The sequence below is a fragment of the Oratosquilla oratoria genome, chromosome 22, assembly GCF_046742065.1.
Source record: "Oratosquilla oratoria isolate Oo_2021 chromosome 22, ASM4674206v1, whole genome shotgun sequence".
NCBI classification, from domain to species: domain Eukaryota; kingdom Metazoa; phylum Arthropoda; class Malacostraca; order Stomatopoda; family Squillidae; genus Oratosquilla; species Oratosquilla oratoria.
This window is the reverse complement of record NC_134798.1, coordinates 10466065-10482075: the sequence shown is the minus strand read 5'-3', so window position 1 is coordinate 10482075 and position 16011 is coordinate 10466065. Positions and strand designations below refer to the sequence as shown.

Sequence of the window (16011 nt, the reverse complement as noted above, 5' to 3'; positions counted from 1 at the left end):
AAATACTGTTTGTACTTGAAATACTATGTACTATGACAAGTGTGTTTTGTACAAAACTATAAATTCAGCTCCTGTGTATCACATTTGTCAACAGGTGCACATAATTCTGGGAGAAGCGAAAGACAAATTCTACATGAAAATACTTTATTTACATAAGCATATCAATAATAACCAGGATTCTATTTTACAATTTGTACATGACTTTGGCCACTCACTTCCGTTAAGTTGATTCATTAGTAAACGGACGACTTCACACACAGGCGACACACCAACACGCGCCCCCGACGGCGAGGTCAGAACGCCGTCAGACAGGTCACAGGTATTTGTCCCTCTGAAGGGGGATCATCACACATGCCCCCCAATACCTACCTGACGAAGACCTCCCCGCAGTACAAATCAAACCATCCTTACAAAAAGGGGGGGGGGAAGAACCCCGCACGAGAGCTAAGGAACAAAGCATATAGCTGACGCCACCAAAGCTTTACCCCTCAGCCTGCAGATCCCCTTCCCTGCCGATGGATAGTTATTCTGGCACACGTCAGGTGGTTCTTATTCAGCCGTGTGGCGCACATTCGGAAGGGAAGGGGACGAGGAGGCGTCGAAGAAGGAAAGACGTAACTCCTTAGTGTTCCTGTGGTCCCCGCCCGCAGAGCCTCCCGTTGGGGGGCACTCCTCGTTCTCAATCGGGCACTCTGCCTCTTCAAGTCTCTCATCCCAAGCCCCTCATTCATCCGGCCATACAGGTTCTCATGCTCGATCAGGGGAATGTTCATGTGACATACAAACACATTTGCCTCAACTACAGACACTCCGTATGTCAGTAGTCAAAAGGAAAGTTTCTCAGGGAGGAGGAGGAGAGGGATGAAGTGTCGGCGCGCACTCTCCAATCGTAATGTCACCTCTTTCTGAACGGCGAGTCTGTGGACACCCTCATGACAACTAAAACTCAAAAGAAAAGTGTGACCAGGATGTGACCAACACAAATGACTCGCCGTCCAGTTGAGTCGTAAGGCAAACTTGACACGCAGATCATTACGAATTTTTAGTCTGTACACCACGAATTGTTAAAGAAAAACAACTCCCCCTCCCTACCCAAGTCTAACCCAGTGAAGAAAATGCATGCGCTCAGAGAACGCACACTCGCCCTCAACAGGACAGCAATGGAAGACAACGAGCCAGAATAACAAGCGACTGCGGCCTGCTTCTTGAGTGAGGCGGCCGAGTGTGACAGGGACCTCGGCGGTGTCAACAGCAATAAGGAGGGAGGAGGAGGAGGAGGAAGAGGAACTTGGCGGTTGTCGAGCACAGACGTTAAGGGCAAGAACCTCCTTCGAACTGTGCGATGCCGGTCGATCTTCCTGTTGATCTTCGTCGATGCTCTGATCGTTTAGCAACGCCCTCTGGAGATCGACGTGGACGGCACCAACGGTTCCTGTCACAAGAGGACGAGGTCGCCCGTCTTCGGAGAGTCGAAGCTGAACAATCTTGGTTTATATTGCTTGATTCACCGGAGGTAACGTCTTTAGTTAAAAAATAATAATAATAATAAAAGCTGCTACGGCAATCTATTTACGTCTTAACGGGAGAAGAGCTAGTGTTTCTGGTAATCGTGGGTTAATTGTTAATGCAACTAGGTGAGGAGCGAAGGCATTTTTTTGTGATTGAGGCGATGGGTGCATCCGAGATACACGGGAGATGGGGACGGGGAGATTAGTCGGTCGAAGACGAGCCATTGGAAACGGCCACATTAGCACATGTAATTCGTGTCAGGGACCAGTATAGTCCATGTCTGCATTAGCTCGAAACTCCGTCGCAGCTTTGCACGAACAAATGCCCGGTAGCAAAATGTGCCCATGTGCCCCATGCAGATGCATGGTTTTCAACTTAGGACTATGGTTTTGCACTACCAGCGGAGGAAAAAATCTTAAGTGTCTGCAGAATACTTTGTGTTTTTTTTCGTTTTTTTTTCGTGAGCTTACAATCTCTCAACTAACTATAGGGAGCGCTGCCCGGTTGTATGGACACGTAAAGTGTGGTTTTGTGATTGATGCGGATTGTATATTTGTGGCGGACACAAGGGTGACGTATGCAATGAGAGCCATTTCAACCAGGAGGTTCCATGGTTTCCTGAGGTGGGAGAAGAGGAGGGCGCAAGTAAAAGTTGGCCAACGTTATCGACCCGCTGATCCACCTCGCATCCTGTGTTTATCGATTAGGTGTGTACGGCACCTCTGTATGTGATGACAACCATATCTTTACAAGAAACTGTCTGTTGCGGCACTTGCATTGTTACCATGTCCAGGGACCCCCGTTCTCCTCGAGAATTTTTTGTACAACAGTGGAACGTTCGCCGTGGTGTCTGACAGACTTTCTAGCTTGTTCCGGACGGGCGAATTTATAGAATTGATGGGGGAAGGGTTGCTGCTTGAGAGGGTAAGACTCGAGTTTTGCGTCACCGAATCCCCCGAAAAAAAGTATAGATTTACCCTTTTTTTTCTGTCTCAACACTTCTCGCGTTGGGAAACCACACACTATACCCAGTCCCTTTGTGGTATTCTTAGCCACACCGTATCCAGCGCCCGTCCCGCAGCAGGATTCAAGTTTCTGTCCCTGGTGTTGTGCAAGTCACTTTGTACCGAGGAAGGGGGTGGGGGTAGGGGAGTAGGGGTGCGTAGTGCTTGCTCAGACACTGGCGGTTTCCAACCGCCCACCCAACAGCCCAGAGCTCAGTTAATCGTTAGGATCCATTTCGCTCATTGCCTGTGCTTGCCTCCCTCCCGCCCTGCCTGTTTGCTTGCTCGCCTCACTCTATGTGGTGGTAGAGGTGGTGGTGGTGGTGTGACGGCAGGACTTGATAACGACCGTGTGTATGTTGGTGGCGTCGCGCTCGAGAGGAACGCGATTGGTTAGTTGGCTACTTAGCGGGTCGAATGGTTGGCTAGGACAGCTGCTGCTTGCCCGCGCGTGCACACGCACACTCACGAGCGCGGGCGTCTACACACGGATACACATAAGCAAGTCCCTCGGCTTAGTATGAAGGTGACGCGGGGTGTCCACTACCAACACCAGGTTCCCCCCTGCTGTTGCGAGGACGCAACCTGGCGAAGTGCAGGTGCAACATGTACACTTGCTGCTGCCTGGTCCCGGGCGACAGGCGGCGGCAGGGCAAGTGTGGCGTGGTGACTGGTAGTGCAGTTGGGGTACAGTGTACGAGACGGGGCTGTCTTTGCTCGAGCGAAGTGCAGGAGCAGTGGTGGGAGACGGAGAGGGATTGTGGCGATGGTTGAGGTTTGAAGGGAAAGGAGTTCTCGCTGATGTTGAGGGAGTTGCAGCGTGTGAGTGCTGGGGGAGTGAAAAAGGGGGAGTCATGGTGATGTGAAGACTGGAAGTAGAAGCGTGGGTGGCAGGCAGGTGGGCGGGTACTCCCGTGGGCGTAATAATGTGTGTGACAGAGTACGACAGAAGTAGAGGGGATAATTTAGCGGGGGGAACGCGTTAAAAAAATCCCACGGGAGTCATTACAACTTGGGAGATTCTACGAGACGAGGAATGATGTAGGGAGGATAAACACGTGACTCTCAGGTCTATGTTCAACCTGACACCAGCCGATTTTATTCAGCCGGGGAAGATGGGGCGTTCATATCCAATTTGGTGTTGGGGAGCCGCAGTTGCTGCGGCGAGAAATGCTCGCCCGCGCCGTACCGCATGCACCTGCAACCCGTACAACCTGCCTCGCAACCGCACACCACACCTTGTGCTTCCACCCCTTTCCCCCACTCCTCCCTCCCCGCGCACCAATCACACTACAAACATGGCGCCGAAATGAACTGCCTGCTTAGGCTGGCGAGTCTCACAGCGGCTCGCCGCAGCCAGCCAGCTCCCCCTCCCCCCTCCAGACCCGCTGCCGAGCCGCATGCATGCAACCAACGGTCCTAACGTCTGCATGCCACCCCACCCCCTCCCCCGTCCTCTTTTGAACGACTTCGCGCGCGCGAGATTTACCTGCCAAACTACTCGTTTCCCACCCCCGTCCCAGGTCTCGCCGAAACATATACATATTCACTGAGCAACGCTTCTGAGGATGAGGGGGGGAGGGGAGGGTTACAGCCCCCCCCCCCAGCTCCGTCACTGGGCGCGCTTTCCTCCCTCTCGCCATTCAAAAGCATCTATTCGCTCAACCTGTTCTCTAAACACCCTCTCTTTTCAGTTTGAATGCACCCATAATGCATACGGCACTTTGGCACCCCCTCCTATGCGCGCACACAAAGCTAGCCTTAGCAAGCAGAAGCACTACCATCACACGCCGTATCCTCCTCCACCCTCCCTCCGTGCACTCTCCCCTCTCACATCCCGCATCGCTGTCGTCCTTTACCTGACTGTTCATACTTTACATGTGGAGCGTACGCTGCCTTTACTCTCCCTTCCACTCCCAGTCACCTCGCAGCCCCACACAGCATGCCCGAGGCCCGCAGCCTGCCTGCCTGCCTGCCCGCCTGCCCCAGCCCGCATCCTGTCCGAGCAGAGTCGCGAGGTGCTCGTTGGCATGTGGAGTCGTTAGTGCGGCAAAAAGTGGGCATGCGCGCGTCCTCGCAGCAGCGCCGCCGTCTGTTTACTTCGGCTTTTGCTCTTACAGGATGTGATGGAAGAGGGAGGGATGGGGAGCAGGGGGGGTGGGAGGCTCTCCCACATCACCACCTGAGCAGTCACAGGTCTCGCATGGGCACGTCCGTCCATAGGCACGCGAGCGAGTCCGCGAGCCTTCGATGGGACGAGTAGGAGAGGAGGAGGTGGCGGCGAGGGGATTCGAGGTGTGCCAGAATGCCGCCAACTTAAAACTGCGCTCACGGTCCACCCACCAACCCGCGCGCGCGCGCGCACGTGGCCGCGCGGTCTTCTCACCATCACCGCTCTCGATTTGGCGAGGCGCTGGATCTGCTCCCTGTCAATTCGGGGGGACGGAACCTGCGCGCAGCGAGATGCAAAACCACGGACCCTCTTGAGGATCCCGAGAAGTTTGTGTGTCGTGCCAGACTTAGAGGTGCCAAAAACTGGTGCCAAACTTCTCTGCGAGCAGACCCTCAGGAATCGCCACGTGGTTGCCTCAGCGCCTCCTGAGAGAAGTGTTGGATTGGAAGAGAGCTGTTAGGAGTCTCCACGGATTTGCCGGGGTGATGGGGCACATGGGAAAATTGGGGGGAGGGGCTGTCATTCGGGACACCTATTCACGTACAGCCATCCAACCTAACCTGGCCATAAAGTATATTTCACCATGATGTGGAATGCTCCTGTTAAGGTGGACGAGTGGGACCACCGCCATTGTGCATGATACCGGCTTCCCTGTCGGGAGAGCAAACACCAACAGCCCTGTCAAGTGCTCCACACCACCAGAACGGCGGGGGCAACGTAGGAGGGGGGGGGAGGGAGAAGGGTAGAGGGGGGGCTTGGGGGAGGACACTGTGCTTGCGTGTGTTGCATAGGCCCGCAACGTGGACCAAGGATGCACTGGGTCTGCACGAGGTTGAGGAGATAGGGGTAAAGGATGGGTGATGTCTGCCTTTGGTCATGGAAATTCAGGATACGCCAAGGTCAGGTAGGGTTGAGCCCCCCCGCCCCCCTCCCCCTCGACAGGCTGCAGTGCGAAGCAGAAGGGAAGCGGGGGTGGAGGCAGACGGGCCGGAGCAACCCGACTGCAGGAGCTGGAATCAATACACGGCCGAGATGAGTCGCAGGCCGAACCAGCTGGGGGCTGCTGCCGCTGACTCCCGCCTGCACTTGACGGGCTTCACAGGCCAAGTACAAACTCTGCGGATCCCCCCGCCCCTGTGAAGAATAGCGGTGGACGGGGGAGCCAGCCTGAAGGCGCGGGCGAAGAGGTGGGGGAGGGTCAGAAGCCCCCCCCCTCCTCCCCCTCCAGAAGTTAGATGAACGAGGCGGGCCTAAGCGCGAGCGAGATTCGGGATCCAAGTTTCTGTTCCCTCCTGTTGCTCAGTACGGCAGGCGTGCGCGTGTTTGGGCTGAACGCACGCGCGCGCGCACGCACTCAGCTCCCACCACGTGAGCAGCTAGGCTACAGAACTCTCCTTCCTTCCTGAGGAGGATGCTACTCTCACGTGAGTCCCGTCCACTCGGCGTGCGCATGCGCGGGGGGCCCGGCCTGTCCTGACCTGACTCGCTGATGCAACGAACTCCCTTTCCTCAAAACTCCCATCCTCTAGACTTTCAGATCAACTGAAGGCCCTGAGAGGACTCCCACTCGACTCCCAAGTGAACCTAGAGTCTCAACTTCCCCTCTTCCGTGATGACACAAAATAGCAATATACCAGTACATAGCATCCATATAGGTCGTCCTACGCTGACAATAAATCAGTGGTTTATGCCCCCTCGCAATTCGCAAGCAGCCCTGTAAGGACCTAGATTTGTTGGTGTTTGCATCTTTGTATGGGTAATCGCCAACCTCCCATCCATTTCTCATCTCCATTCACATCAGTACTAGCCCCCCACACACCTCTCCGTCCCTCAAAACATTTACCTCTTTCCTCCCACGCAATCCCTCCCCCCCCCAAACTCCTACTTATACGCAGCAAGGCCGCGACGTCCCATCCCCCCTTCCAGTCCCAGAACCTTTGCCCCCCCTCCCCTCCCACGGGTTCCGGGAACTCGTCCCCCCCCCTCCCCCGGGCCCCTTCCCAGAACCAGCCTTAGTGCGTCAAGCAACCGAGACGTAAGGGACACCCCCCCCCCACCCCCAACAGTGACATGATATACAAATTTGAGCCCCGCCCGCATACGCTGAGATTTTCTTAAATTGCGGAAATCTCTACTCCGGGTACTTGTTTGAAAAAAAGTGTACACACGCCCTTAAACGTCTATACGGTGATGGTCGCTTTACTTTTTTTTCCCCTCTCTTTTAGCTAGTATCATGAGCATAACGGAAGGGGAGGGCCGGAACCTCTTCAAGACTCCGCCGGTCAACCCGCTGGCGAACATTGTTTACCGTTCCACCGTGGCCTCAAACGACCCCTCAGCTGTTGTATCCTTTCCACATCACTGCACATCTCTGGCTCAGAACAACAACAAACCCTGCGAGACCAACGTGAGTGGCTGGGTGTGGGTGAGGGAGGTGGTGGTAGTAGTAGTAGTGGTGGTGGTGTTGGAGTTGGTAGTGGTGGAGGACAAAGAAATGGGGGAAGTCAAGAAGGAAGGAAGGAATCGTCACGACTCAAGCTCTCTTGCCATAACAAAGGCGCCTTCGGAGCCTCACAACGTGCCATGCCACTTTTTGGCACCTCCGTCTGTGCCAGTGCCACGTACACTTTCTTCCACTTTGAGCTGGCACGATCGCGGCAAAAAAATCTTTAAAACACCTTGACGTTTTCAATATACGAATTAGAACGCTTGTTGCTAAGTATTTGGTCTTATGCAGTAGTTACTACATAGCATAATGTTTTTCTTGTATGTCAAATACTCGGTGACGTTGTGTTTGCATAGTGGAAGCTAAGAGTAGTTCAAGAGCTTTGACCCCGAGCCAAAACCACTAGACCAGTAACGTTTTACATGTTTATTTGTGCACTGCTTGGGTACGGATCTCGTGTAATTATCATACATCAACATTCTGCATAAACCACTAATCTCTACCCAAGCAATGAATGCTGGCACTTGAACATGTGGCTTCATTTAGACACGCCCCCTGACCCTCCAACTCCTCTCAAAATGACCTTGACCTACGAAAGCGGCGACAGCGGCCAGTTGGAGGAACGTTGTAAGCGTCGACGGGTCGAAGTCATCGTCACCATCGTCGTCGTCGTCGAATATCGATGCCAAGTGCCAAGTTGCTGTTGGGCAAGACAGCGTCAGCCGTGCCTCCTCCTCCTCCTCCTCTTACTCCAGGAGTGTCCGCAGTGCAGACCATGACTAGAACGGACACTAAAACTATACACTTCCATTTACATCCTTGAAAAACCGAACAAACCTTTACACATACGGAAAACATATATACATAAAAGACTGTGTATGTGTGGGCCCGTGGGAGGAAGAGAGAGAGAAAGAGAGACCCAGAGAGAGAGAGAGAGAGGCCCCTCCGCCTCCTCTCTTCCTACAGCAGCAGGGAACGCCTGGGTCCCCGCTAAAGTGGTGCACCCGAACACAGGACAACGACAATGATGTGACAGCATATCTGCACTGCAGCATCGCGTCGTTATGAGCAGTTCCCACGAACGGTTGCTGGGTGTTCTACGGTCGCCCTGCAGAAGAGGAGGGGATGGGGGTCGCCATGTTCTTCAAGTTTACAGAAGGGGACAATGTGTGACACTAAAGGCACTGGGTGACCGTAGGGCGCCGGCTGACCGTTCTTGAATACGAGGCCCTGGTCCTCCGTGCCGCATCATCACCCACGGGGAAGACCGTAGTTTCGGTACCCTGGGGGGCGCCAGAGCCCTTTTGGTGGGTACTGTAACCACGGGGGAGAAGGGTTACACACCTCTTCCCTTGGGTGGGTGGAGGCGGGGGGCGTGTCGGTCGGGACTTTTTATCCCTTTTCATCCCAAGAGACACCTCCACCCACTGTAGACACGTTTCCCACAGTCTTTTCCCCCCTTGGACGCATGCAACACAGTCTCGCGCGCGCTCATGAAAAAATGTCTAATATTCAAATACATCACTGTTAAAGATATGTACATATCATTTTCCTTATGTATACGAATCTCTTATTGTCACCTTATATTCACGTATGCAACCACAGACTAATATTCACATTTAAGTACAAAGGTGTGTGTGTGTGTGTGTGTGTGTGTGTGTGTGTGTGTGTGTGTGTGTGTGTGTGTGCGCGTGCAACTTAGAAAAAACACCTGGCTTAGCCTACACTATCTCATCCCTTGTTCAATACATAGCCGTTCCTTACACACCAACCAACCAAGGCAGAATTATCATGACATACAAACACCTGCATTGGCCAAAAACACATTCATACAACCATAGAAGGGCCTCAGATTTGCATAGCACAAGCTATCTCTTGGGAAGCTTGCTGTAACTAAATTTAAGGTCAGGGAGGGGATGTGGGCCTTGGCACTGTGGTTCAAGAAGAGACGCGATAGGCAAGAGAGGTACAGATCCAAACCAAGGCCTAAACAAGAACAGGTCACTTTAGAGAGACATAATACGAGGTCACAGAGATGCTGCCCCGAACCACAGGACTGAGAACGAACATACAAGTCGACCTGATCGACTGCTGCACCTCTTTACGATCCTGTTTATTCCCGAAGTGAACACACCTGTTTTTCACTGGTGAGAAATGTAGTAACACATTTGTAAATCACAATTAACACCACTGTGGCACCATCAGCCTTCTGAAGAGGATCGCAGTTAGCAATCAAAATAAGTTTCGCTTACGCAACTCTTTCTTTCGTCCGACTGTGGTGTTAATTGTGACACCTGTTCTTGTTCAGACCTTGACCCAATCCACCCATCCTTGGCCTTACGCCGGAACTTTTTGGCTCCTCTGATGATGGAGGGGGAGTAAGGGTCGGGGTGAAGGGGTTTCCTAGGCCTTGCCGAGCTCAGTGACGTGCGCAAACGCAAAGTAGGTCAAACCAGGTTGTCTGGGTTGACCCACTAACACGTCCTGCGCCTGTTGGGGATGGGGGCTACTTCGTCTATGAACTGGAGCGTCTGTGGTCGGGGGGAAGTGGGGATAGTGTACTGAGGATAAATGAACAAGTCACGAGTATTCACTCTGTATAATATTCTGTAAATACTGACAACGTGCCGCCTCCCTCCTGGTTGATTGCTTGGTCTGTCGGTCGATCATTAGGTAGTAAGTCTCACTTTCGGGGAAGGACGGCTACATGGGCACAGTACATGTGGTGGTGGTGGTGGTGGTAATGGGAGAATGAGGGTTAATCAAGTAACTTCGGGAGCTATGGCCAACAGGTAACCCGAAGGTGTTCTCAGGCACATATATTCAGAACAATCACAGTATTCATAACTTAAAAGACTCATAACGTATGGGGTCATATATGTGCACATGCACGCAAGGAGAGGAAGAACACCTTGGTTGTACAAAAAGGTTTCCTAATTTGAAAAAAAAAACACACACACGGTGTCGTGGGAAAGGTTTGGCACCATCCCCCGGGGAGGGGAACAGTGCCCACTGTGGCACCATCAACCTTCTCTTCTTGGCACCACAGTTGTTGTTGGCGAGAACCTATGACCACTAACACTCGTACCGGGTTATCCTGTGGATTGGGAGACCACAGTCGATAGGTGACCTTAGGTACACGTACTCCTAACCTCACTGGGCTACCATGCCGCTGTGGTGGGTAGTATAGAAGCATCCTGGGCGTACGTTCGACACCTGCACAGATGCGCAGGTCAACACAGCACAGCACAACCCCTCCCCTTCACATACGGAACGATGACGCCAAACAAGTGACGTCATCAAACATGTTGATTGCACTCGTTTCATTGTTTTTCTTCCGTAAAGCATTTTCCTCCCCCCCCCCAATCTCCACCATCCACTGTTCCACAATTCGTACATCTGCACTTAGGTTTTATCACTGTGCCACCTTGCAGTGGACTTTGCGGTTGCCTTCGCTTCACCTGGACTGGTTCATCAGTTCTTGTGCCTTGGCTAAGTCGACACCGATGCACTTGCCTCTCCTTCACGCGTCTTGCTTGCTTAGTCTCCCTCACTAAACTTCTGGTATCCTCATATTTTGGAATTTCACACAAGAACTTTATATATGACACTATCACCCATCTCACTCACTGCACATCCAATATCTTCATGCTCTTGCGACTACTCGGGAGTACTGGGCACGTTAGAATAAGAGTGATAGTGCACGTGTGTGTCTTCTGCAGTTCGCCCTCCAGTCTGGAGCACCCGATCGTGTAGAGCGCGGCCGCCCGCGGCCTCTCGAAAGCACTTCGGCAACACTTCCCCCCCCCTCCCCTACGGCAGCAGAAGGCACCGGGGTATTCACCAAAAACACAGGTCGTTCTTCTGTCTTCTGAGGGCTGTAGATCTCTAAACGCTGTGGCTCTAGTACGGACAGGAACAGCAGAGGTATGGCTTTGGAAGCTTGGAGTACAGAGGCGGATGCTGTGTGTGTGCGCGTATGTGTGTGCGCGCGCGCGTGTGTGTATGTGTGTGTCAAGGCGGAAGCAACTTGGGGGGGGGGACGATCGCGCCCCACCCAAGGGACCTCTGTTCTCCTCTTCCACTTCCTGCGTGTTCCAGCTTCCAGCCTCCGATACGCGTCATGGGCAAGAGGTATCATAGGAAGTTTGGTCACACGTAGAAGAGGAAATGGAGAATCTGTACTGATGCCCTACTCCCGACGGAGATGCATTCGGAAGCGCTCCTGGTGGAGGGGGGGGGGGCGCAGCGTGTACGGGGCCTTCTGGTGCTGCGTTCACAGGGTGATGGTCAGATCCGCAGAGGCACTCTTCGGGGGTGGCGCTACTGCCAGTGCGCGAGACTGGGTTGGGCCACGATCGTGGCTGAGCACGGCCACTACCGCGGTGTCGTCGTCGTCGTCGCCGTCGTCGCCACTGCCCTACGGGTCTTCACCCGATGTTCTACATGGCAAGGCGAGATAGCGAGCTACTGGCACTCGGGGGGGGAGGGGGTAGGATGAGGAGGGCGCGGCACCAATCTAAGCACTTGGCAATGTACACATATTCAGAAGTGTTGCGCTGACGGCTGTGGCCTTCAGGACCTCCCCTGCGCACGGGCCTCCGTCAAGCAGGTCTCGAGGCCGACGAAAGCAGCTCTTTGGCCCTGCCGCCGACGCGACAACGTAGACACGCGTCCTTCTTCTTCTTCCTCGCCTCGTCACACCCCCGGTGGTCACCCATCACTTGATGGAGGATTGGGAGTTCTGGTTCTCGTCGGTCGTGCCCTTGAAGAAACCCTGCCGTGTCTTGCACTCCCGGATGGTCACCGTGATCAAGTTGGCCGTGACGTCGGTGATGAAGATCTCGTCAGCCAAAGGGTTTCGGTTGTACCAGTAGCTCGGGTTCGGGGCCACCAAGACCTGTTGGGGAGAGAGGAAAGGGAACAAGGGGCGCTGCCCATCAAACAGATCCTCGTTTACCAGACCATACTCCCATTTATTTCAACCTGGCGGGGATTACTCTCGCCTTGTAATAAGAAACTAATTGATTCCCGAGGTTTTTATTTCAACGAATTAGGCAGCTCGCACAGCAATGCAACCAGTTGCATTGCGACTGATACTGATTTCTTTAGAAATTCTCATATTGAAGCAACCGCATTGTGTCAGTTGCAATGCAACTGGATGGAACGTCGTAAGCAACTGGTTTCATGCAACTGGTTGCGTTGGTGTGCGAGCTGCCTTAATGTTCATTATTCTTAATAATAAAAAATATTCGGTTCTTTAATACTGCGCCAGGTACAAACGCGATTTACGTGGGATAATAAACGTACCCGATCTTGTCCCGAGTAGGATAAACATAGGTCCTAAATGGCCTGTTATATGCTATCTCAATTGTATGAAGAACCACACATTTATGTGACTGACCCATATTCTAACACTATATTAATCAAAAGTTAAGTTACCACATCTGGATTGTAGTGTTCCATTATCCTATTCAAACCTGAGGTTGTTTGTGTCTTTTTAAGGTTAAAAGGCAAATGATTTCAATAAACAAAGACGTGAGATCAGGACCCGGTATCTTGCGTGTCTATTCCTCAATGAAATCTCCAAACAGAAAAAAGACTAAAGTAGGTCACGGTCACTGGTTTGACATATCAAAATGTCAACCTGTTTTGAGATCAATCGATTCAACCTGGTACTCAAAGTAACCGTTTCCCAACCCTGGGGTCGCCATCTTGTATGCTATTTTGTTGTAAAATAATATGAATTCAATGCGATAACCATGATGTTAACCTTACCTTTCTTACACACACACATATATATATATATATATATATATATATACACACACTTGTCCCCTACTTTTTACAGTAAACAACTAGTCATATATATTAACACATACAAATAGATTAGTGGGGTCAAGGTCATATCATGAGGATCATTTTGGGGTCGCCTGATAAAAAAAAAAAAGGTTGGGAAACACTGCTTTAAGTACCAACACTCCTTCAGTCCAGTGTCATCCTTCGTAGATTTTGTTCTGGCTAAGGTCGAGTTGCCTGTAAGTTGTCTCGACCGATCGAGACCCCATTGGGGGTGCTGGAGTAGGCCTCCCTTACCCCGCCCCTTCTGATACACAAAATCCTCCGCGCTCAATTGGAACGAAAAATAACACATTACGTCCCCGTTGCATGGCAGTGCCAGCAAATAACCCTCACCAATGCTTACCTCTTCTTCTTCCTCCTCTTCTTCCTCTTCCTCCTCCTCCTCTTCTTCGTCCTCCTCGAAGGCCTTCTCCTCGTGGTCCTCCTTCTTCTCCGACTTCTCGTGGTTGGTTTCCGTCTTTAAGCCGCTCTCGATCTTGGCGTCGCCGTTGACCTGGACCAGATGTGGCGGCCGAATGGGGGGCGTCGTGTCCCCGCCCACGTTGGGCACGGGCACGGGCGGCGTGGTGACGATACTGTTCTTATCCTGCGGCGTCGTGGGCGTAGTGGGTGTGGTGGCGGCTTTGGGGCTCTTCTGTAGACTCGGCGTGGGGGACTTTGGCGATTTGTGGTGATGGGGCTTGGTGTGGGTATACGAAGTCGGGGGGCTCGTGGTGGTTGTGGTGGTGGTGGTTGTGGTGGTGGTGGTGGTGTTGGTCGTGGAGGTGGGCGAGGACGAGGCGGAGGAGATGTGGTCGTCCTCAGGGGTCGTCGGGATTGGCGCTGCCCGACTGGTGGGGGAGGTGGGTGACTTGGGGAGCGCTCCTAGTCGAGGTAGCTTCGGAGGCGGAGGACCTTCACTGTTCTTGTCCTTGACGATGGTAACCCCGACCTTGCCGTCCCGGAGAGGTTCGGCCTTGCGCTTGTTTGCACTCCCCGTCGTCGTTGTCGTCGCCGCCGTCGGCGATGTCGTCGTGTAGTCCGGGTCGTTCTGGTCGTCGTCCTCGTCCTGGGAATCCTCGTCCCGCGGACTTACCACGCGGTCCAGTGACGATGGATGGGAACCGCTACCTCGCGTTTCCTGTGGAAGATCGAGAAGGAAAATGTGTCAGGATGGAGGTTACAAGAATGTTGAAATCGTGGCAAATACGTGAATGGCCAAAAATAGATAAATCAATAAAAATCTTCAGGGAATATCTATGGTGTACGATGGATTTTTAGTTAAAACGTAGGAATCTAATTTGCTAGTTTTCTTGTATATCCTCTCCCACCCTCGTTCACACACACACACACACACACGTGTGAAAAATATATAAAATGGAATAAACTAAATAAAGATGTGAAAGTGCGACGAGTGGCACTGTACAATGTAGCTATATGTATATACTATACACGCGCGCGCGCGCGCACACACACACACGAGGGGGACGTGTCACAACTTGGTACTATACAATTCTCAATTTCCCAAATCTTTCACGACAAACTGCCCTGTACACATTTACCATCTAGGAACATTAAAAATAAACCTTTTCGTATTAACAATTAAGGCCTCATAAGTCTGATTCATATATATTTCGCTTTTCAGTCCTCACCACCACCCTTTTCAAGGTTCTCTCCCAATCGAAATTATATATATATATATATATATATATATATATATATATATATATATATATCATGAAGAACCCACAGTCAGAATAAAAGGAAACTTTAGAAGAAAGTGTAACTTCTATATTTCGGCTAATAGCCCTCTTCCTGAAGAGGGCTATATCTATTAGCCGTAATATAGAAGTTACACTTTCTTCTAAAGTTTCCTTTTATTCCGACTGTAGGTTCTTCGTGATTATTATTTACAAATGTGCTATAACCATTTGTCTAAGTGATTGATATATATATATATATATATATAAACATGAATAAACCCTACTAACACAACTAGAGGACATGGGTGCCTCACTGGTACAGTACATGAACGCGCGCGCAGGTATTTAAGAGAAGTTGAGGAACCTTCCAGATGACGCGAGAGAAATCTGCCGCGGGCGGAGCCACGGCCATCCTTAGGCCTAATCAACTTGCGAGATCCGGTCGCTTCGTGTCGTGCCGATTCGGGGAGGGGGAAGGGGGAGAAGGTGGTAAGTGGTTCTGGCGGCCTTAGAGTACGAGAACATTCCAGACGTTCCCTCCAAGGTCAAGCAACGTTCACCTTCCTTCCCTCCCTCCCACGTGCCGAGTGGACACGTTTGTTCCGTAAGGTGACAACGTTCCTTGCCCACACTGCGTCGTCGTTGTGACGACAACAGCCCACGCACGCGGCGGCACTAGCCTCACGCGCAGGTCCACGTGCGGTAATGTGGTCCGGGCCTACGTGTTTAGGCATGCACGTGTATCTTCGTCCTCCCAACCCTCTGCCCTCTGTACTACCCGCTTTCCCTAACGCAGCCTTAGAAGAGGACCTGGATTCACGAAAAGAATTTAGTTTATTAATTTTTTTCAAATTGATTTATTTCATTCAACCTGTTTCGAAACGGGAAACACGTTTCCACATACCCTGGCTGCCGCTTGACTATTACATTTATCAATATAACACTTCCTCTTCAGTGAAGAGGTAAATACAGAGTAACAATAACACAATACACAAATTACAACACAAAATACAAAATCTAGCTCTGTGAGAGTTGGCTGGGGGTAAATTACTATAATTTTAAATTGGGCGTTTCCCTTAATGGATAAAAAAACCGAGTTGGCAACCCGGATGAAATACACAAAACGCGTCACAGCTAAAAGGTTATTTCATGACGTCATGAGCCATCTGCGTTATTAATTTCATATTTCCAACATTTTTTTTCTTACGTGCGCTCATCGGTGGGCTGGCCAATAGCATAACTTTGAGCGCAGACATCATCGTGGTCAGGACTCGAACCCGGTACAAAAGTGCGTCGTCCAACCCCTTAACCCAGTGCGCTGCGGAACTGCGACAT

General features: G+C 51.7%; 1 protein-coding gene across 1 annotated transcript in view; it reads right to left on the bottom strand.

Annotated features, from left to right (window-relative positions):
• Positions 1-6899: 6899 nt before the first annotated feature.
• Positions 6900-16011, bottom strand: part of LOC143037428 (uncharacterized) — an 82713-nt gene continuing 73601 nt past the window's right edge. The window contains exons 5-6 of the mRNA XM_076205613.1: positions 13338-14114; positions 6900-12032 (exon numbers count right to left, since the gene is read on the bottom strand). Coding sequence (XP_076061728.1) covers positions 11853-12032; positions 13338-14114 — 957 coding nt within the window. The 3' untranslated portion in view covers positions 6900-11852. The remainder of the gene's footprint in view (positions 12033-13337; positions 14115-16011) is intronic.